At 42.6% G+C, this 24,470-nt stretch overlaps 1 protein-coding gene across 2 annotated transcripts in view; it reads right to left on the bottom strand.

Annotated features, from left to right (window-relative positions):
• Positions 1-24,470, bottom strand: part of fat3a (FAT atypical cadherin 3a) — a 634,737-nt gene that overhangs the window by 34,980 nt on the left and 575,287 nt on the right. For both annotated transcript variants that reach the window (XM_055637275.1, XM_055637277.1), the window contains exons 20-22: positions 20,512-21,310; positions 12,515-12,649; positions 6,477-6,634 (exon numbers count right to left, since the gene is read on the bottom strand). In XM_055637275.1, coding sequence (XP_055493250.1) covers positions 6,477-6,634; positions 12,515-12,649; positions 20,512-21,310 — 1,092 coding nt within the window. The remainder of the gene's footprint in view (positions 1-6,476; positions 6,635-12,514; positions 12,650-20,511; positions 21,311-24,470) is intronic.

Here is a 24,470-nt window from a genome sequence, read left to right as displayed (position 1 = left end):
TAGGGACAATTTTACATTTATACCGAATTAACCTACAAATCTGTATGTCTTTGGAGTTGGGGAGGAAACCAAAGATCTCTTCGAACACCCATGCAGGTCACGCGGAGAACGTACAAACTCCACCCAGACAAGCACCCGTAGGCAGGATCGAACCCGGGTCTCTGGCGCTGTGAGGCAGTAGCCGTATTGCCGTATTGCTTTGAAACCTGTGATTGGGGCACACTATGCACACTGAAGCATATTTTAGTGGGAAGGGTAAGGTTGGCTGTCACTGGTTGAAAGGGTCCTGATTAACTATGCTACTGCAGCGAGGGCATCTATAGTCTTCCTACTCTTTCTAGGAAGGCTTTGTTCTCCACGGGAAAAGGGAAGAGATTTGAACTTGTATTTTGCCTTCCATCACAGTGAGGAATGTGGAGGAGTCACTGTGGTGGTTGTTTATGTTAAAATGTATTTTGTGTGTTCCATTGCTTTTTATTGTATGACTGACTTGGCAAATTAAATTCCCCGTATGTTGCAAAACATACTTGGCTAATAAAGTGTTATTGTGATTGTTTATGTTCTCTGTTTCACTGATTGTTACCCAAGCCACCACAGCAATCCCCAAGTCTAGCATTAGATATGGTGGCACAATGGTGCAGGTGGTAAAGCTACTGTCTCATGGCTCCAAGTTCAATCCTGACCTCTGAAATGTGCATGTTCTCCCAGTGACTTCCATGGGTTTCTAGTAGCTGCTCTGACTTCTTTTCACTTCCCAAAGGTGCACATACTGATAGGTTAATTGGCACTGTAAATTGCCCCTTTTGTATGAGTGAGTGGCTGATTCTGGGAGACGTTGATAGGAGTGTGAAAGAATAAAATAGGATTAGCATAAAATCAGTGTAAACTGCTACTTGATGGATGGTGCTACCTTTGTGTGCTGAAGGTCTTTTCCCATGCTGCATGACAATGAGTTCAGACACTGCATCAACTGCAATCCTCTCCTGATTTTCTATCTAATTAGCGGTTCTTTTATCCTGACCTTGGGCCTGAATGGGAATCTTTGATACTTCTCCCAGCCCATCCTCCCTAAAGGGCCTGTCCCACTTTCACGAGTTATTCACGAATTCTCCCGGGTTTTCCCCTTGATTCAAACTCGCAGAATGTTCGTAACGAGTCCATAGGAGGTCATAGGAGTTCGTAGATATATCGTAGCGGCCCGTTAGGTACTCGTGGCATCAGGTAAGTCGGGACGTTTTTTCCAGCCCGATAAAAAATGTCCACGAGTAAAAAAATTGTCAGGATGAAAGAAATTGCAACTTTTTACTCGTAAGGAGGGCATCAAAATGGTAATGGGAATTCGTAGACATACTCGTAGGAGTTTGTGAACATAGTCGTGGAAGGCCGTAGGAGTTCGTATATTACCACGATCTTGATTTTTTTTTTAGGTCCTTTAAACTCAGCAGAGATTTTGAATTAAGTCGTGAAAGTGGGACAGGCCCTTAACTCTTCACACTGCTCGATCTTACCAACTGATTCTGTTGACGTCCACTTCACCATAGCCATTAACCCATTGTGTAGGAAGAAACTGCAAATGATGATTGACACAAAAAGCTGGAGTAACTCAGCGGGACAGGCAGCATCTCTGGAGAGAAGGAATGGGGGACGTTCCCGGTCGAGACCCTTCTTCCTGTCTGAAAAGGGTCTCAACCAGAAATGTTACTCTAGCTTTTTGCATCTGTCTTTGCCATTAACCCATTGGCTGCCGCTTCTACCCGATCATATTTCTTCCTGATCGCCCCCCCCCCCCCCCCCCACCCTCCTAATCAGCTCTCACGCCCCCATTCCCAACTTTGCTCCCAGGTGCAATTTCCTCCATGTCCTCCATTCTGCAACAGGGAATTAATAATGAATTGCCATTGTGAAAGGCTATACAACTACACCCGATGTCTTGGGTTCATGTTCATAAGTGATGGGAGCAGAATTAGGCCATTTGGCCCATCACGGCTACTCCACAGCCATGATGGGCTCTGCCTTAAACATATCCAGACAGTCTCCACAGCCTTCTGGGGGCAATGAATTCCATAGATTCACCACCTTCTGACCTAATGAAACATCCTATTATTCTGAGGCTATGACCTCTGGTTCTAGACTCTCCTAGTAGTGGAAACATCCTCTCTATATCCACTCTATCCAGGCCTTTCACTATTTGGTAAGTTTAAATGAGGTCCCCCCTTATCCTTCTAAACCCCAGTGAGTAGAGGCTCAGTGCCATGAACCGCTCATCATATGTTAACTCACTCATTCCTGGGATAATTCTTGCAAACCTTCTCTGGACCCTCTCCAGCACCAGCACATCCTTACTCAGATGTGAGGCCCCAAAATGTTCACAATACTCCAAATGCGGTCTGACTAGCGCCTTATATAGCCTCAGCATCTCATCCCTGTTTTTATATTTTAGCCCTCTCTAAATAAATGCTCTCAGATAGAGCTGAAGGTTCTCACACAACCCTGGCACAAGTAACCATTAACCCCACCCCTACTGTTATGTGCCTTTCAGATGCTTTACAATTTCTAGGGCACCGACCTTTCACTTGTGCTTCTGCACAATACACCATCTGATTCCCATCACCACTCTGAGCAACCACTAACTATGGGAAGGTGTGGATTTAGAGAAAACCATGTAAAGGAGCATTAATTCCTACTCCAATAAAATATACAGAGATTCAAAGATCCATAGATTACTATTTCATTAAGAAGATGCTGCCAGACACGCCACCTGAAAGTCCGTTCATCAGATCCTGCAGACAGGTTAACAGCAACTTCTTGCCAAGGTTAAAGCAAATCATTGTGCGAATCAGATAAAATTGTGTATTTACTGAAGTTTGCTTTGCTGAGTCTAAGGCTGAATCTTCTGATAAATGACTGCATGTGTGCCCAAAGCAGATGAAAAAGCATCACCTCATGCAGTAATAAAACTAGAGTTTAAATCTGACATGAATTATTGAAAGATTAACATTAACAAAGACTACTTGAGATGTGTTTTGTAATATGCTATTTTCAAATGATTCCCATTTCTTATTTTATAGGGTTGAATAGAAGTGCTTTGTGGTTCTGTGAAATTTGAAATGGTTTTCTGAGATGCATGTGATTAATTTCCCAGTAATGCTTGTGGTGGCAGCTTGAGTTTACACCACTACACTCCAATTATAAATACCGTATTTCCCGGCAATGAAGATGCACATGCATCGAAGACGCACCCCCATCTAAATTTTGAAAAAAAAGCTGGCGGGACGCACAAAAAAAAGGCTCACGCTCAAAAAATTTAAAAATCTATACATAACTAAAACTCTGATCTTGTTATCTTCCGGTTTGGCGGTCATTCTATTTGCGCAAAAGTTTGCGATAACGCTACGATGTTTCATCAGTTCACTCGCTGTTCTCCTGTACTGCGATTGCACCATGTTTCGTTCCGACCGGTTGAATGTCGTAAAAGATAGCGAGGTTTAAAATTCTTTAAAACCGCATGTGCACAGATCGATCTCTTCTCCTGCCTTACAGCGCCGCACAAATTAGTCTCTTCCCCTGTCACTCCCCGGGTCGGCCCGCCCTTTCCTGCACCATCGCGTCTTTAGTGTAGCTGAGGATGGCCGGCGGAGGTTTCCAACCAGACTTTCGGAGGGACCCGAAGCAGCCCGTCCCTGCCCCAAGCAGCAGCCCCGCCCCAAGCAGCAGCCCAGTGTCGGAGACCCGACCCAGCCCAGAGATGGAGACCCAACCCGAGTCAGAAACCCAGCCCGGAGTCGGAGATGTTGCCGATGTCGCCAAATGGAAAGTGGAGACTCTGATCCCGGCGGAGGAGAACAACCAGCGGCCAGCACCCGCTGTGAGTCCCCATCGCATCGCCAATTCCAGCCACTACCCCTCTGGTCCCCCTCGCTGGCTCCTCCCCCCTCCCTGTTAAGCCCTCCTCTCCCCATGGCTCTTCCCTTGTATTTTCTCTGAGCTCACTCTCCCCCCGCCCGCACACCCCAGCCCACACACACACACCCCCCCCACACACACACCCCCCGCCACCCACACCACCCCCCCCCCACACACCCCCCACAGCCCACACCCCCGCCCCCACAATCCCCCTCTCCCACAACCCCTCCCTGTCCCCACAACCCCTCCCCGCCCCACAACACCCCCCATGCCCCCAAACCTCCTGCTCCCCACACCACTACCCCCACAACTCCTCTGCCTGCACACCCCTTCTGCCTGCACACCTCTTCCCCACACAAACACACACCCCCCTCCCACACACACACCCGCCCCTACACACCCATCCTTCCAGTGCTCGGGGATGAGGGGAAATAAGCCGCGCCTGGGCAGTTAGGGGCTATGGGTGAGTGGTAGAATATTGCGTCCGGGAATGGGTTGCGTTGAGGGACCAGGCCCCCCGTGTGATGGGACCCAGCGGGTCGCACTTAGTCTAGTAAAAAATAAATAAAAATAAAGAAAGTGACAATTCAATTTGCCCAAGGCTTCCAGATCTTCTCCATTCTGAATGACTGAATGGGTGGGGGGTGGAAGGTAATGGTAAGTGGAGAGATGGTGGGAAAAACAGGAGCGCTAAGGAACTATGAAATTCAAACATAAGGATCAGTAGTGCCAAAACGGGAGCGGCTGCCGGGACTGGACAGCATCCCCGGGCCGGCAAAAGGCACCGAGGTGGCAGCTGCTTCCACCGTCCGGTCCTGGTGGTTGCTCGCAGCCACCCGAGCCACCCGATTTGCGGGAAGCGGATGAGATGAGCCAGACCGGTGAGCCGCAAGAGAGAGGTGTTCAAACGGAGAGCACTGCCAGTGGCGAGCGGGTCTGGAGAAGGCACTGTGGCGGCGGCCGGTTACGCTGTCCAGTCCCAGCAGCCACACGAGTTACTTCCCGCTCTGGCCACAATCCGTGGTTCTGCGCCCGGAGCGAAATGGCAGCGATGAGTGAGTTGCTGGTATGATCGCCGACCCCCTCCTTCTCAACGCTCCTGCCCGTGCTGATCTGGGCCAGATTCCCCACATGCTGTGAAAGGGACTCTCCCCCCCCCCCTCCCCTCCCCTCCCCCCAGCGGCGCTGTCCTTTTACAGCCGCTCCCCATTTTACAGCCGCTTCCAATCAGCTGCCAGCAATGAGGGATCGACTTGGCCATCCCTCAGTACAGCAACATTGTTCGTGATGTTACTGTACTGAGGGATAACCAAGTCTATCTTTCTTGGCTAACAATCTAACTTTCGGCCTCCAAGACGCAGGTAAATCTCCGTGCCTTATTTTTGGCTAAAATAGTGTAATCATTGCCGGGAAATATGGTACTTTGTTGGTATGTCACAGGAGAATAAAAGGTTTTGGTGTTCACAGAAATGCAACTTAAACAATGGAACATAATATCAAAGCACCACAGAAAAGCCTTAAGTCTAAAGCAATAAAAGGGGATTTAGTTAATCAGTTTATGAAAGGAATATCATTGGTTAATGCAACACCTGTCCCTTCACCTCCCCCCTCGACTCCATTCAAGGTCCCAAGCAGTCGTTCCAGGTGCGACAAAGGTTCACCTGTATCTCCTCCAACCTCAGCTGCTGCATCCGCTGCTCTAGATGTCAGCTGATTACATCGGGGAGACTAAGCGGCGGTTGGGCGATCGTTTCGCCGAACACCTCCGCTCAGTCCGCAATAACTTACCTGAACTCCCGGTGGCTCAGCACTTCAACTCCCCCTCCCATTCCCAATCCGACCTCTCTGTCCTGGGTCTCCTCCATTGCTAGAGTGAGCAACACCGGAAATTGGAGGAACAGCACCTCATATTCCGCCTGGGCAGCTTGCATCCTGATGGCATGAATGTTGAATTCTCCCAATTTTGCTAGCCCTTGCTGTCTCCTCCCCTTCTTTAACCCTCCAGCTGTCTCCTCCCATCCCCCCACCCTCGGGCTCCTCCTCCTCCCCTTTCCTTCCTTCTCCCCTCCCACTCCCCATCAGTCTGAAGAAGGGTTTCGGCCCGAAACGTCGCCTATTTTCTTCGCTCCATAGATGCTGCTGCACCCGCTGAGTTTCTCCAGCAATTTTGTGTACCTTCTTTGGTTAATGATCTTGATTCAAGGCTATTGAGGTCAGCTTTCACTGTTGACACTTTTCTTGGGACCAACGTGCCTCTCTCAACCTGTATCTTTTTGGTTGAGACAAGATATGCAGACACTACAGACAAATTTATAGTATAATGATTCTATGGTTAAATTATATATAAATGGCATCATATTGATGCACATTATCCATATTAATATACATAAAGCACATCATTTCCTCCTATTACATCTATGAAGAAAATTGAGCTATTTTTATGTATATCGCAGTTCAAATTTAAGAGGAATTCAAGAGGAATCTATCTTAAATTCAAGAGGAATTAAATACTGAAATACAAATTCAAAAATGTAATTCAAAACAACATTCAAAATTCAGACCATCACGCTTACCTTCAAAATGACACAGTATTCCCCTTCAGCATACATAATGATTCCATTACTTTGAAGCGTTCTCAAGTGCAGCCCCAATTTCAGTTCATGTCTTCTGCTGTTTTCAGCCACACGATACTTAATGTAAGAGTTTCCTGCAAAACTCAAGGACGCGTGACCTGGATGAATTAAGGAAAGCCATATTGAACGCCATTGCCATCAGGTGAAAATTTGCAAACAGACAATCTTGCTTATGCAACTTACATTTAATGCGACATGTAATAACCTTGGAAGAAAATATAACAATATTTATGAATTCCTCTAGTTTAATTATAAAAATAATGCAATCAACTCAATGCCATTTTATTACAATTTTATACTTGTATCTAACAAGGTTTCATTATGAAGGCAGAGAATATACTGAGTCAGGTGAATTTTGATGAAAACCAGCTAAATGAGCGCAACATCAATTCAGATCAATAATGAACCGTTCAAATATTTTTCCCAATTTTGACATGGATATCAACTTTACAGTATATTCCCATCGTACATTTTTGACGGAAATGTGCTCAAGGATATTTGGTAGGTCATTTAGAAGAGAGGACATAATAATGGAGAGAACATAGAAACATGAGTCCTAAATGCATTCAAAGTCCTATGGATACTCAACCTCAAAGGATTACCCTGAATCTATTGAATACCTTATCAAACTCTATGTAGAATGAACTGAATTTAAGAACGTTTATTGTCAAAAAGTAATTATTTTCTGGAAGATGGAATGTACAACAGTATGGTGCAATTATAATTATTCTTCAGTTTAAAAATATTAATTAAAAGTATAAATGAAAGAACTTGCACATACATATATAATTTTATATTTATATAGCTTCACAGGGCATCTTCAGGGCTCCATAATTATTGTGAAGCGCTGAGCAATAATTTCTCCAGGCAAACGTGGCATCCAATTATCACTGGATTGGAGTTGAATTTGAGCTACAGTTTTCAGACATAATTTATTATATGACAAACATGACAATTTTAAGCAGGAAGAACAAAATTATGGTGAAAATTGTTTAATGTTTTGGTTTATCAGGGTAGGATCATGAAACCATGTAACATTACTTGTAGATTGCTCTATGATGAAGTTAATCTTTAAGGAAAGACACAAAATGCTGGCGTAACACAACAGGTCAGTCAGCATCCCCGGAGAACATGGGCAGGTGCCAATTTGGGTTGGAACCCTAATGGGCCTGTCTCACTTGCACAAGTTTTTCGGCAACTGCCAGCACCTGTCATAGGTCGTTGCAGGTCGCTGAAAATTTTCAACATGTTGAAAATTCAGCGGTTACCAGAAATACGCTACAACTCTTTGGGCGACTGAGGAGACTACTCACGACCATACATGTCGCGGGTGAAGCCTGTATGATCGTGCGTAGTCGCCCAAAGTGTTGTACCTTGTTCAACATTTTCGGCGACCTGCAACGGGTGCCGGGCCAATTCGCCGAAAAAGTTGCGTAAGTGGGACAGGCCCATACACGTCACCTATCCATGTTCTCCAGGAAGGCTGCCTGACCGGATGAGTTAGTCCAGCATTTTGTGTCTTTCCTTGGCAAAGTAGCATCCACAGTTCCTTGTTTATACCTAAATCTAAAATTACATAGATATTTGAGCGTTCAATTATATAATGCTTTGTTTTTTTCCCCAGGGTTGTGTAATTGAATGTGGATTTGTCCATGATTAAAGTTGATAATGGTCACTCAGAATAACCTGGCAAATTAGGATGGACACTTCCTATTCCCCTGGGATAAATCCCCTGGGCCTGATGGATTACATCCAAGGGTCTTGAGGGAGATAGCGGTGGGGATTGTGGATGCATTGGTGATAATTTTCCAAAACTCCCTGGAGGCAGGAACGGTCCCAGTGGATTGGAAAATGGCCAATGTAACACCTATATTTAAAAAAGGAAGTAAACAGAAGGCGGGTAACTATAGACCGGTTAGTCTAACATCGGTGGTGGGTAAAATGTTAGAGACAATTATTAAAGAAACACTAACGGGGCACTTGGATAAACATGACTTCATTGGACAGAACCAGCATGGTTTTGTGAAGGGGAAGTCCTGTTTAACGAATCTGCTCGAATTCTTTGAGGAAGTAACAACCCGGGTGGATAAAGGGGAACCGGTGGATGTGGTATACTTGGACTTCCAAAAGGCTTTTGACAAGGTGCCACATAAGAGACTATTGCTAAAAATAAAAAATTATGGGATTGGGGGTAATATATTAGCATGGGTAGAGGATTGGCTAACAAATAGGAAGCAGAGAGTGGGGATAAATGGTTCATACTCGGGATGGCAACCGGTAACTAGCGGGGTTCCGCAAGGGTCGGTGCTGGGACCCCAGTTGTTCACAATTTATATAAATGATTTGGAGGAGGGAACCAAGTGTAATATATCAAAATTTGCGGACGATACAAAAATGGGAGGAAAAGTAGGGGATGAGGAGGATAGGAAGAGTCTGCAAAAGGATATAGATAAGCTAGGTGAGTGGGCAACAACTTGGCAGATGAAATTTAATACTAATAAATGTGAAGTCATTCACTTTGGGAAAAAAAATGATAGGGCAAGTTATTTTATAAATGAGGAGGAGCTGCGTTGTAATGCAACGCAAAGGGATCTAGGGGTATTAGTACATGAATCACTGAAAGTTAGTATGCAGGTGCAGCAAGCAATCAGGAAGGCCAATGGAGTTTTGGCCTTTATTGCTAGGGGGATTGAGTATAAAAACACGGAGGTCTTGCTGCAGCTGTACACAGTATTAGTGAGACCACATTTGGAATACTGTGTACAGTTCTGGGGTCCATACTTAAGAAAGGATGTACTAGCCCTGGAGGCAGTGCAGCGAAGGTTTACAAGATTAATTCCTGCAATGAGGGGATTGACATATGAGGAAAGGTTAAGTAGGCTGGAACTCTACTCTTTGGAGTTTAGAAGAATGAGAGGCGATCTCATTGAAACATATAAGATCGTGAGGGGCCTTGATCGGGTGGATGCACCGAGGATGTTCCCAATGATCGGGGAAACTAGAACTAGGGGACATAGTTGCAGAATAAGGGGGGGCTCTTTTAAAACTGAGATGAGGAAGAACTTCTTCACCCAGAGGGTGGTTAATTTATGGAATTCACTGCCCCAGGGAGCAGTGGAAGCAGAAACTTTAAATATATTTAAGACTAAAATAGATGTTTTTTTAGCTGCCAAGGGGATAAGGGGCTACGGGGAGAGGGCAGGGATATGGACCTAGGTATGGTTAGTATAGTAAGACCTGAGTGATCTCCTGGACAAGTGTCGATCGCCTAGATTGGGGTCGGAGAGGAATTTCCCGGATTTTTTTCCCGAATTGGACCTGGGTTTTTATCCGTTTTTTTGCCTCCCCCAGGAGATCACGAGGTTCTTGGGGTGGAGAGGGGTGATAGCGGTATAAAGGGGAGGGTAGTGTCTTGTGTTCTGTGTCTTGTGTCTACTGTTTGTGGGTAAGTGTGTCTGTTTAGTGTTCAGCCATGAGCGAATGGCGGTGCGGGCTCGATGGACCTGGTGGTCTGCTCTCGCACCTACTTTCTATGTTTCTATGTATTCAGAATCACTACACTACACTCCACTTGAATTTTAAGGTAAATTATAATATGATATTATGATAAATAATTTATTTTCTAGGCATAGACTGAAGCATTGTCATCCCTAATTTATGTTAAATCTTGAGGGGAAAAAAATGGCCGCAAACTCTATGGTTTAGACACTAAATAGAGACTTTTGCAGAGTTTGATAATTTAACTAATTGCCCTGTAAACTCAGTAAGATGCACCAAACGGACTTTTTAAACTAAGTCAAAAGGGAAGCATCCTCAACTGGTGCTTATTCATCAGTTTGAAGAAGGGTCCCGACCCGACACCTATCTTTGTTCTCCAGAGATGCTGCCTGACCCACTGTTGTACTCCAGCATTGTGTGTATTTTTGTTGATTAAAATTATAAATGACCCAATTGATGATTTACCATTATTCATTGACTAAGCGTTTAAAATATTAGATTGCATGTTTTAAACCTTTTATAATCTAAAGCTCCACAAAGCGAAATCAGCAACAATAAGCTTTGGTAGATAAATCATCTTTAGCTTGATTTATAATAAAGTAATGGCCTTATTTACTACATTTCCTATTGCTGCTCTCCCTTCATGGGTGCTCACTCCCTTTGTAAGTGGTATCTCCTTTCTGTCTCAGCGCTCTTGAAATAAATGCACCCATACATTATTTTGTTTATCTCCTAGTACCCTACCCTCAAGCCACTCCCCACCCACTCTCACCACCCCCCCTCCCCTTTGCTCTAGGTGTCACTAGGTGTCACCCAACAACACATGTGACAAATTAGTCATGCCAACCAAATGATTAAAAAGTAGCACTAAATATCAGAAGAATGAGACAAAAGTGACTCATGATTCAGGATAGGACCTTCAGTACATTTACAAGTTCAATTAAATTCAGCAGGAACTCTGACCACAGTTATTATGGTTATTGCCCTTGTTGAATAAATTATAATATTATGTGCAACAGAATGGAATCTAAATACCATGAGAACAACTCTATAACTAATTATTTTATTTTCAATTAAGGAAATGAGGATTTACTTCCAAAAATAGATAACTGCATTCATTCCAAATCAGAATTCATTCCAAAATGCATTAAGATGTAATTAAATACACAATTTATATGTTTCCCATACTGATGACTAATTTACCCGAGCAGTGTCATTCTTAGCCTGCTCTAGTCGTTACTCTGTATCCTTCCAGTGTCACATACATTACTTATTTCTGCAAACTATTTGCAATTATTAGGAGTAATTTGTTGTGATGGATTAATGAGTAATTTCAGTCACTGCTCATACTTCACAGCTTACATTGGAAATGAATAATTTATAGGAAGGCAAAAAGATTGTTTATGACATTGGGCATTGTAATTTAACAGCTGTTGCCTGGTACTATTGCTTGTAATTTGTTCTTGCCTTAATTATATAAACTTCAGTCAATTAGAATAAAACCTAGTTGTTAAAATATGGAGAAAAAAAACATAAGGCTATGCAATGCTCTTCTCCACCTTGCAATTCAATCTAATTAAAACACTGTCTGTAAAATTATGAAAGACTTAGATAGGGTAGACGGTCAGAACCGTTATCCCTGGATGGAAAAATCAAGTACTAGAGGGCATGAGTTCAAGGTGAGAGGGGCAAGGTTTAAAGGAGATGTGTGGGCCAAGTCCTTTTTTTAAACACGGAGGGTGGTGACTGCCTGGAATTTGCTGCCCTGGGTGGTGGTTGAGTCAGATGCAATAGAGGCATTCAAGAGACTTTTTGGATAGGCATGTAGATCTGCTGGGAATGAAAGGATATGGATTATGTGCAGGCAGATAAGAGATGGTCTTGGCATCATGTTTGGCATAGACATTCTTGTGCTGTATTGTTCTATTTGTGTGAGTTTAGTTTAGTTTAATGTCACGTGTACTGAGGTACACTGAAAAGCTTTTTTGTTGTGTACTAACCAGTCAGCAGAAAGACAATACATGATTACAATTGATCAATTTAAAGTGTATAGACACATGATAAGGGAACAGCGTTTACTGCAAGGTAACGCTGGCAAAGTCCGATCAAGGGTAGTCCGAGGGTCACCAAAGAGGTAGATAGTAGTTCAGGACTGCTCTCTGGTCGTGGTGAGGCTTATTGATGCCTAAGATGCTTATTCTCAGTAAGCTCAATATTAAGTAGGCCCTAAATGTTAGGTGATTTGTTGAAGAAAATATCAGCAAAACTCCATCAATCTCTCACTGGCTTGGTATCATCCCACCCAATGATACCCATTCCACCGAAAAAAAAAAGAAATATAATTAATAATTGCTTTAACCAATCCTCGTCTGATCTCACGTATTTCATGACATTTACTGAACTGAATTGTATAGAAATGAAGATGTTTTTTTCTGAGCTAATAAGTACTAGGTGCCATCTTTAATCTCTTCCTTGCTTACCAGAGCATTCTCCCAGATTCCCTGGTGGACACTGACAGACGTATGGTCCCTGGCCCTCACCGCCTCTAATGCAATGCATGTCGCTTGGGCAAGGCTTGTCTTGGCAAACATCGGAAACCACAGGGCAGAGTTCACCTGTTGTTGGAAAGAAAACAAACAGAGAAACAATGAAGATAGGCACAAAAAGCTAGAGTAACTCAGTGGGTCAGGCAGCATCTCTGGGGAGAAGGAATAAGTGACATTTTGGGTCGAGACCCTTCTTCAGACTGAGTCTCAGAGGTTACAGGGTTACAGGGTTACAGGGTTTCCTTCATCGTCATTCAGACCGAAGTCTGAATGAAATTTCGTGCCTGCAGTCATACATACATACAATACAATAAAAATACAACAATAAACACATATTAACATCCACCACAGTGAGTCCACCTAGCACCTCCTCACTGTGATGGAGGCAAAAGAGGAGAGGGAAACGAGAGATATGAAAAGGTCCATAGAACAAATTAATGAAAGATATGCAAAAGGACTAATCAAAGCCAGCACTAATGATCAAGGAAAGGTGGAGGCCACAGTAGTCCATTGTTAACTGTGGGGAAGGTGACCTTGAGTGATGCAAACAGTGAAACTCAGCAGGACGACAGTGAAACTAGTACAACGACTAGGGTGAGAGCGCGACACAGAGAGAGGGCGGTTACTTGAAGTTAGAGATGTTAATGTCCATACTGCTGGGTTGTAAGCTGCCCTAGTAAAATATGAGGTGCTGTTCCTCCAATTTGCACTGGGCCTCACCCTGACAATGGAAGATACCCAGGACAGAAAGGTCAGTATGGGAATGGGAGGGGGAATTATAGTGTTTGGCAACCGGGAGATTGCGTAGGCCAAGGCGGACTGAGTGAAGGTGTTCAGTTAAAGGATTGTCTGTGAGAAACAATGTTAGCCAATCCCTAGGCTATAATCATATATTATTTTATACTGAGATAGTTATATATATTTATTAATGCTTCTTTATATAAAATTTCAAGTAACATTTTTGTTTCTTAGATAATTCTAAGATTCGTTAATATGACATTGAAATAACTGTCAATTTGTTCACATTAAGATTGTACGTTGCTGATTTATCCACGGCAGATACTAATGGACTGCAGAAACAGACACTAAATTAATCTCTCATAGTTATAACTGCTTTCTTTTCGTGTTAAAATGTATCCACTGATATGTTGAAGTCTGTTGAAACGAAACAAAAGTTTTGCAAAATAATTATCTATAAATTTACACAACAGATGTGCATGGATTGATATGGATTAGATTCACGCACAATGAAGGCAGCAGGATTGATTCAGTCTTTGTGAGCTAGCCGCCTGTTATCAGAGAATTACAATTGGAAACTATGCCTGGTTTAAAGATGAGAAATGAGAGATCAAGAACCTTGCTCCTCACTGGATCACCCTGGAATGCATGAATGTATTTATTGCACAGGTACACACTAGTCCCCCACACATGCACAACCAGAACTGTTCTGATAATCAAAGTAGCTTCTGACACTGCAAAAGCTGAAGCAAGTAGAGCATTTGTTCACCAAAGTACTGGACATCATGCACTGTTCATGGTTCATCTCATCATGAATTTTCATAAAACAAGGGCAAAGGAGAACCATGGTTATGACTAGAGCCGAGGTGTTTAGGCACTAAAAACTCTGAAATAGGCAGGCAAAAAGGCATAATAAAATTACAAAATAGGCACGAAAAAGGCATTTATGGACAAAAAAAGGCATATATTTCCACCACCATGGTTAAAAATGATAATATAAAGGTATTCTACATTAAATGACCAAAGTTGCCTGGTTGCACATAATTACTAGCATTTTTTCAAATTATCTGGTGTCTATGCCTGTCAGACAGAATATGCTTCGGTTGTGAAAAACTTCTTTCTACCTCAGGTGCTGTTATTACTGATGCTGTTATTAAGAAAGCACATCAGTGCCTCTACTTCCTGAGAAGATTACGGAGAGTCGGTTTGTCAAGGAGGACTCTCTCTAACTTCTACAGGTGCACAGTAGAGAGCATGCTGACCGGTTGCATCGTGGCTTGGTTTGGCAACTTGAGCGCCCTGGAGAGGAAAAGACTACAAAAAGTAGTAAACACTGCCCAGTCCAGCATCGGCTCTGACCTCCCTTCCATCAAGGGGATCTATCGCAGTCGCTACCTCAAAAAGGCTGGCAGCATCATTAAGGACCCACATCATCCTGGCCACACACTCATCTCCCTGCTACCTTCAGGTAGAAGGTAAAGGAGCCTGAAGACTGCAACGACCAGGTTCAGGAATAGCTACTTCCCCACAGCCGTCAGGTTATTAAACTTGGTTCGGACAAAACTCTGAACATTAATAACACATTATCTGTTATTTGCACTTTATTAGTTTATTTATTTGTGTGTGTATATATTTGTACAATGGTATATGGACAAACTGATCTGTTCTGCAGTCATGCCTACTATGTTCTGTTGTGCTGAAGCAAAGCATGAATTTCATTGTCCTATCAGGGACACATGACAATAAACCCTCTTGAATCTTGAATCTTGAACATAATCTTTCCGTAATGATGACTCGCTTGGTATATGTTCCTCTGTGTATTTCTCTAAAAAACTTCTGAGAGATTTGTTTTCCAATTTCCACAGTGGAATTCCAGCATCAATGAATGCCTGCACAGATCACTCGAAAACCCAGATTTGCGACTGGAGCAAGCAGTAAATGTAGTGAGGAGACAAGCTTGGGTATTTCGCTTCGTGTGCGGACGTGGCGCCGACGGACGAGAAGCCGAAGCAAAGAAGTCGAAGCCAAAGAACCGAATGGAAATGAGGCCAAAACGCCAATAAACCAAAAGAGTACGAACACAGAACGGCAACTAACCGAAAGAATGGGATGCCTAAATGCAAACTAACCGAAAGGGCAGGACGCCTTTAAGCCAACTAACCAAAAAGCTGCATCGCCTAAAAGCAAACTCACCGAATGGCCGCTGTGTCAAAACGCCACCTACCCGAAAGGCGGCGTTGCCTACTCAACAGAAAACTGCCACTCAACAGAAAAGTCCAATAACGGACATGACGTTCCGGGGGCTGGACTTGTCAGCGATTGGTCAAGACCCCCGCATCCATCACATGACTGTGGAGCGATGAACATTGTCCCACACCTCCGCTCCACCCGACCAGCAGCCCGCGGAGGGTGGCCGTGGGAGAGTGGGGGCTGCCCCGAGGGATGCGCACCTTCAGCCGCTCTGAACTTGGTGCTTGGGTTCAGATTGCCTATGGCTTGTGTGGGAAAATTACCCCCATGCTCCCATCTCCCCCTTCTCTCTCCCCTCTTCTCTCTCCCCCTCTCTCTTTCTCTCCCTTCTCTCTCTCCTCCTCTCTCTCCCCTCTTCTCTCTCTCCTCTCTCTCCACTTTTCACTCTCTCCTCTCTCTCCCCTCCTCTCTCTGCACTCCTCTCTCTCCCCTCTCTCTCTCCCTCCTCCTCTCCCCTCTTCTCTCTACCCCTCTCTCCCTTCTTTCTCTCCGCCTCTCTACCTTCTCTACCTCCCTTTCTCTCTCTCCTCCTCCTCTCCCCCCCCCCCCCCTCTCTCTCCCTCCCCTTCTCTCTTTCTCTCCCCCTTCTCTATCTCCTGCTCTCTCTGCCCCTTCTATCTCTCCTCCGTCTCCCCCAGGAGTGTCCGCCACCCAGAGTCATCGCCATTGGATCCCAACCCCCACACCAGGGTGATACCTCCCCCCCCCCTCCCCCAACGCCTGGACCCTGACACCCACCCCGGTCGCAGTGAAAGATGGCTCGGGGCAGAGTAAATCGCTTTGAAAACATGGGGGACACACACATTTTCTGGCGGGTCAATGACAAGTCTGCATGACAACGAACATTTTATCCCCCCCCCCCCCTTTGACAACAAGAAGCACGTTTTATTTATTACCATCTCGTTGCTTGCGGAACGCACACAAGCTCCCATGCACAAAACAGGCAGCATCTCTGGAGAGAAGGAATGGGTGATGTTTCATGCCAAGACCATTCTTCAGACCTGAAGACTCAATCTGAAGAGTCTCGACCCTGAAACGCCACCCATTCATGAAATGCAGTTTAAACCAGCATCTGCAGTTCCTTCCTACACATGGTTATAAGCTGAGTAACAGTACATGTTGTGAAAGAAACTAAGTAATATATGCATGAAAACACTCATATGCACATCTGTAAAATCTATAAACCAATCATGCCAAATGTGTTTGTTCTTGAAATGTATTGACTTTAAGCCCATTTGTTGCACCTTGAGATAATCATGATTTTGAAAGTGCTGGAATTGGTTATGTTCCAAAAGTGGTAAAGAATCCATTAATATCGTGGCTGTGAGTTGCAATGTACTTCAAAGGCATGCTAAAATATATTTAAGGAATTCTATGAGTTCCTGAGTTTGCTGATAGGTAGTTATGGTTATTTGTTTTGTTCTCAATAGGTTTTGAGAGGAAAGATGACAATGCCAAGAAGGAATGGACATAACCCAATACAAAGAGGCATGTTGCATCCAGGCCAAACCTAATCAGTTAATAATCCCTACCACAGGTAGCATTTGAAGCACGTGTCACCCCTCGTTTCATTCAACCATTAATCCAGTCAATGTAATAACCAGTTCTAGGAACTTTCTGTGGCAGGCTCCAACCATGTCAATGCCTCCTAATTCAAAACTACACTGATTTTTTATATTGGCCTCTGATGATACCATCTGTACAGGTGATGGATGTCCTGTTCACATGCCTTTGATTTTGTTGACATGGACGCAAAGCAAAGAAAATGATCAATCAATATATTAATGATGGCTTGTCATCTCCAGGGGAAGGAAGCAGTTAGTTTGATCCAACTAAGGAGAGGGTCTAATAAGAAAGTGCCATCAATTTTATGAACAGAAGATGATTTCATTGGCTCTGTACACCGATTGTGACTGATACAAACCACTTCTGCAGCACATAGATGGATGCTTCCAAGAAAGTAGCAATAATTGTTTTATTCTCAGCACTATTTTTATTCTCAGGTTTTCCAATGTGTCAGGATGATTGATCAAAAACCAAAGTATCACATGGCTGCTGACTCCTCCATCATCCAAGGCCAAAAGGTGTCCAGTGATTAAGTGGTGTGCCTCAATCATTAAGTCTCAAAAAACATGCGGCTGGAGGAACTGAGTGGGTCGAGCAGCATTTGCGGAGTCAGAGATACTTGAACCAGAACGTCAACTGTTTTGTTGCCTCCACAGATGTTGCTTGACCTACTGAGTTCCCTCAGAAGTTTTTTTTTTTTTTGGTTCAGATTATACCATTTGTGGTCTCTTGTGCCTCCATTAATTAATTAATTCTCATTTTGGTTCTTGGAAGGAGAGGTTGAGGAAAGATAAAATAAATATCTGGAAATGCTTCTGAGAATTACAGTGGCTTTCTGGATCCTCCAAAGCTTGGCCATTGCTATGGAATTAGATCTTCTCATTCGCATATGTAGAGAAATTCCGGGGAGAGAAATAATTTTTTGACATGGATGTTGAACAGCTATTATCAAGCAGATTACTATTACTATCTAGCAGAGACTAAACAAACTGCAGATGCTGAAATCTTGAACAAAACACAAAGTGTTGGAGTTACTCAGCAGGTCAGGCATCACCTGATGGAGGGAATGGATAAATGATGTTTTGGGCCAGGTCCTTTCTTTAGACTACCAAACAGTTCATCAACACCAATTATTTTTCCTCCCAATATAAAGAAATTTAAATTAAGTTTTTAAGTCACAGCAGTTTTGGGGCTAAATTGATGCCAGCAGAAGTGTGGAATTATTGAGCTTTGACTAAATATTTTCTCATTAGAAATCATGAATGTATTGACTTGCTTTTCCTTCTGTCTTTGCAGACTGTGACTTCTCTTCGACTGCTCCTGGCAATCAATATATCAACATAATTTCAACCCAGCCCATCTTCCCTCTCTCACAAGCTGCTCATCATCAGAGTTTCTCAAGAACATCTGCAGAAATTCCCCAGAGGAGAGTTTTTTTCCCCTATATGATTCTCAATCACCCAAGGCAAGTCTACATGGAATAGTCTGCTGTATCATTAATTAAATGATTTTACATTGGGATGCAATTCAAATGCAATCCCCAGTCAAAGAGATTTATGTCAATTGGTTAAACCATTACTAACCTAATACCCTCCCCTCAAAAAGAATCATGAGTTCAATGCAGGCAAAGTATTTAACTACATTCCTCGTAGCAAAACATAAAAATGTAACTTCTCACAAAATGTGTTTATTGTAAACATTGCGTTGAGCTCACCCATTGCACCATTGGCAATGAGCACCATAGCTGAGATATTTAGTTCAACATATTGTGCATCAACTGGTACCTGAGGCACATGTAATGCAATGTTTCTCAAACAGTATTTCAGTATCATTGATCAAATGGGATTAGCACTCGAGCTTGATTAGCAAGAAGATCGTCCTTACAATGTTTGTGTCAAATATCTATGCATCTATACAGCTTTTCTAGATCTGGTATTTCTCTTCATTCACAGTTCTAACCTACCAGCAAACAAACCAGCAAACAAAAAGCATAAATGGGGCTTCTAAACATAACATTTAATGGCCTCTAAAGAGCCACATGAGGAAATGCTCAAACACTGCCACATGCATAAATAAAAACAAATGTATTCCAATGACTTGATATCCCTATTTTTCAATTTAGTTGTTTTGGAGAATGGGCACATCGTGAGACAATGTGACTGCACTTATCTTAATGTACCTTCAATAATATATTTAACAAGGTTAAAAAAAAATTGTTGGAGGAACACAGGCAGCACCAGGGGCGAGAATAGACACGCAGATGTTCAAAGGTATCAAAGGTATTTTATTAGTCACATTCACATACACCTAGGTGTAGTGAAGTGAAATGCTTTTTGCCATTTACGAGTCAGGACTGCTTCACACTGATGGAGTGGGGAGCAAGTTGGAAAGCTTCATCTAGGTCTTTGTGTTTTGCTCAAGATTCCAGCATCTGCAGCCTCCTATATCTCTATACATTTAAACTGCATTGTTCGAGGAAGATTTTATATCCATGTGTAAAAATACTTACATTTTGCAGATGATATTTCTTTGGATTTTAGAGGTACAGCACGGAAACAGGCCCACTGAGTCCACACTGACCATCAATCACCCCATACACTAGCACTATCCTACACACGAGGAGCAATTTACAATTTACAGAAGCCAATTAACCTACAAACCTGCACGTCTTTGGAATGTGGGTGAAACCGGAACACCCGGAGAAAACCCATGCAGTCACAGGAAGAATGTACAAATTCCATACCGACAGCACCCATAGTCAAAATTGAACCCTGGTCTCTCGCGCTGCATGGTAACAACTCTACTGTTGCACCATGGTGCTGCCCTCATACCCTTTCATAGCAACATAGGACATTTGGCGCTGTGTCCATGACTGCTCATAATCCATTCCCTGACTTAATTCCCAATAACCCATTTTCTCTTGCATGTCTAACAATTTGAGAACTAGGCATGTGAGATAAATGCCTCTATTGTTCCTACCAATCATCTGCACTAAAGGTAATTTACTACAGACTATTCAAAAACCAAACAGCATGCTTTAGAAAATGAAAATAGAAAAAACCACAGCAATTGGGTGAGAGCCACATAGTCACAGGGACATCGTGCAAATTCTCACAAACAACGTCAGAGATTAGCATTTAATCCGTGCTGGTGGAACTATGTGGCTGCACTCCCACCTGTGGCACCACTTCGCTGATAAGAGCCTAGTACAAATCTGAAGCTGCACATTATTTTGATAATATGAGCACATTTTAAACAAAAATAAAATGTATCAAATTAACCTTCCTGGTGATCATAAGATCCAGCTTTAAAAATCTTACTCGCAACAGTTTTTAAAATGCTGTTGGGTGATTTTCCCAGTTTTTGATATTACTCACCATTGCAAGCACATGTTACACTTCTGTGAAAACGAGGGGACACAAAGCTGATCCGTGCAGTGCTGTAGGTCGTAGTGGACTGTGGTTCTGCAGAAATTACTGGCTCACAGTTGTCTTCTTGACATTCCTCACCAGGGCAACGCTTGTCCACGATAGTGGAGACATGAAGGCCATTGTCCAGATCCCTCTTTGCACTGCTAAGCTTTTGAATTAAATAAACTGCTCTATAGAACCCACTTCTATACATCTGCACTGCCAATAAAACCTCAAGCTGCTGTGTGTCTGTTATTGATTGAATACTAATGATATGAACAGTATCTTGCTTTTGGATAGCGAATATGTTCCGAAGGCTCCGTCTAAATCCATGGAGATATAGTCCGATAAAATCCTCAGGAGAGATGTTCTCAAATTGAATCGTTATTGCGTTGTTTAGCATTTCCCGAGTCAACTGCTCAACATGAACCACTACGTCAACAGGGACAGTGAAGCGTCCATCACTGACTGATACATTTAATATATACTTGCCACTATCAAGTCCCCCAAGTGCAATAATCTTCCCATCTTGGCTGTTTATATTGAACAGACTGTTTTGATCTGATCTGAAGCTGTAGCTAAGAACATCATACATATCCTGATCAGTTGCATGAATTTTTCCAATCATGCCTCCTGAGAATTCATCTTCCATTGTGGAAATAAAAATCTCGAGTGGGATTGCAGTTGGTTTGTGAATGCTTTCTTCAATCACGCGGACAAACACATGGGCGGAAGACATCAGTGGCGGTTTACCCGAATCTTGAGCCTGTTGTAGTTAAAACAAAAAACAAATACATAATTGATACATATTTGGTCATTAAGAGAGCGTTAATTATGGCAGAAAACACAAGATCCATGTAGAGTTTCAAGAAGCATATTATTTCCGAAAGTATTTATTAGTTTTAAAGTATTATTATGCTGCAAATTTCATTTTATTGTTGCCACAGATGCTGAATTGCTTCAAATTTTGATTGTGAGCCAAAATGTAAAATGCTATTTAGGAAATTGGGACAGTTGCACATGATGGAAGCGTACTAACTAGGGAGGTGATGATGCTGCCTCTTGTGCAGCATACTGTTATATTTCCTATGGTGATTCAGCTAATGCTACGTGTTAATCATCGGTTGGTAACCAGGGATTTTGCAGTGAAGGACATGGTCAAATTTAAAGGGATCCTCAACGATATCGAGGTTTATCGGTGAATGAATTGGAAGTTGTTTTGATAGAATTTCACAGTGACTTTAATTTGGAGGAGTTGTGTCCTGTTGGCTGAGAGTCCTGTTCTGGGGGCTGTATTGATCCCTATATGAATGAGAATGAATGGATTGATTGTTGTCGGAGAAGCATGGAGAAGAGGAGGAGGGACCAAAAGACCCGGAGACACAAGGAAATGGAAAGATCCACGTTATCATAATTAACGATTATTAAAACTTCCCCTTTTTTATCTCCTTGGAAGGCTTATCCTTCCAGCGTCATCCAAGAGCAGAGGTTCTATACCCACCTAGCGAAGGTGCAATATCTGCATACACCGTGGTCCTCAAGTTGGTGAAGATCTGTTACAGGCTGCAGAAAAGCCCAAGAGCACTGCATGTGGTCGTCATGTTTACCATTGCCACCATTTTAGTTTGACCCCGGCTCATTCCACGTAGGAATGTCTGGCGCTGTTAGTGTTTTCTAATTTACAAGTATCATAGTATGAGGGAGATAACAAACACCATCTATTTAAGGATATGGGACTTCTCCTGTGGTAACAGGCTATTTAGGCAAACAAGCCTTGTTGATATGGCAGGACTCGTCATGGTCATGGATTGTACCCACACCACATCAAGGGCTTCTCAAACAATGGTATCTACACATCACTGGCTCTGTGAGAGAGCCTCATAGGGAGTGGCAGTCTATCCACTAGGTTATTGAACTATCCATTAGGTTGTACACAGGCTTGCTCCAATATGCTGTTGAAGCTGTACTAGACTGTGCACTGCCTTCTCCAGCAACAGTGAGAGCACTTTGCTAAAGAGTATTCTGCAATGGGTTTCATCATGGTGCTTGTCATGAATCAATGTTCTGCAATGGGTCATGTCAATGATCTTCCTGTCATGGATGAATAGATGGTCAGGTGCATGAAAACTGATTTAAGTTTGGAGTAATTGAGTGTGTCTGATGGTTTGGTGAGATGAATAAATTGTTGATAGGGGTTTTTGGTGAGAACTGGGGCTCAATTGTGTGAAGCAAGCGGTGCCATAATTCACTGATTTGGAGTATGCATAAGCATTAAACATTTTTTAAAAGTTCTTGATGCTTCACTTCTAACATTGACCTTCACTGCAAATTCCTTCCACGGTTTGTTGAAAAATGGCTTCCTGGACCTCTCCACTTTATCCACCTCAACTACCAAAGTTGCAGACGTGCACCTGAAAACTAGGGAACACTCTACTCTATCCTAAGTTAAACTTGTCAAATCCAGGTAATGGACATCTTGTCCTATTTAAAAGATGCGGGCATGGTTTCACTCAGTGCCAGCAAGCTCTCTGGTGCTAAGACAATAAACCAGCATCAAGCATCAAGGGTCAAATTCATCGCACTTTGTGATCCCTGCACATGTATTTTAGCCACTAATCAATGTCCAAAATCATGTTCGTTTTTGCTTCCAATTATAGCTTGCTCTCATAAAAATCAAGGATAATTCACAGATATCATTGAAACGTGCCCTTTACTGATGGTGGCATCACTAATTTAGATTAGATTATAGGAACAAGATGAGGCTATTTAGCCCCTTGGGGTGGAATGATTGACTTGTTTGTACAAGTGTGAACAATACTGTTGTGCTGAACATAACTGAAACTCAGAAACAGCAAGCAATTATATACAACATGCATATCAATATATCCATTCTTTAAAATACCGTGAACATATTTTTAATTAATTCTGACCAACTAGATTCTGACATGGTGCTTGCTTCTCAACTTCTGTTAAAGACAAAGACAGTCTGCAGGTGACCTCATTAAAGCAAAATGATGCCTGCAGAAGCAGTAATTCAACTTGGAATTATGCCCTTTGAAAACCTTGGTTAAAATAAATCTCTCTCGTGAGGCTGACTGTAATTCAGGAATTAACTAGTCAGATTCAGTTCAGAGCCTAAGTTATATCTGACTGCTGCCTCTATAATACCATGCAATTTCTTATTAGAGATGTCTTGATAGAGAAATCTAAATGATGAGGCAGAAAATAGTTTGGCTACAAAGAGATTATTTCAGTACCACTGCTTTCCGTTCTATTTCTTAAATTAATGTACTTGGAAATATATTTTGACTCAAAGAAAAATGGCTTTAGGATTTAAATAACTCAAATTTGTTTGATTTAGTGTAAAAATCATTGTGGATTAATGCTACAATTTCAAAATAATATTTTCAAAAATATTGTAAACTGAAGTCTAGGTCAGTTGTACCCACAGCAAAATCAATAGCATTTTTAACCCATTAAGCATTGGAAAATAGCACAAGGTCGACTAAATGTGAATCTCTGGTCAGAAAAATATACATGACATTGATCTCCTTTGCCAGGTAATTTGGTGGAGCTCTGCTCAAAGGACTCAGGGGAGAATATGCCATAGTCTGTAAGACATGATCAGGGAAAGCAAGTATTTATTCATCTATAATATTCAAAATAGAACATTTACTTCTCTCACTTCAACTAACCTTTGCTTTCCCTCTCTCTCCATCCCCTCCCTTTCCCAGTTCTCCGACCACTTACTGTCTCCGACTACATTTTATCTCTCTTTACTTTGTTGTTACCTTCTCCTAACTAACAATGATCTATTCTACATTTTCCTTGATCTTCATTCCCTTTGTCCTGTTTTCACACCTTACACTTCCTTGTCTATGTACCTCTCACCCCTGACATCAGTCTGAAGAAGGGTTTCGACCCAA

This window comes from Leucoraja erinacea, chromosome 6 (assembly GCF_028641065.1).
Source record: "Leucoraja erinacea ecotype New England chromosome 6, Leri_hhj_1, whole genome shotgun sequence".
NCBI classification, from domain to species: Eukaryota; Metazoa; Chordata; class Chondrichthyes; order Rajiformes; family Rajidae; genus Leucoraja; species Leucoraja erinaceus.
This window is presented reverse-complemented; position numbering and strand designations above follow the sequence as displayed.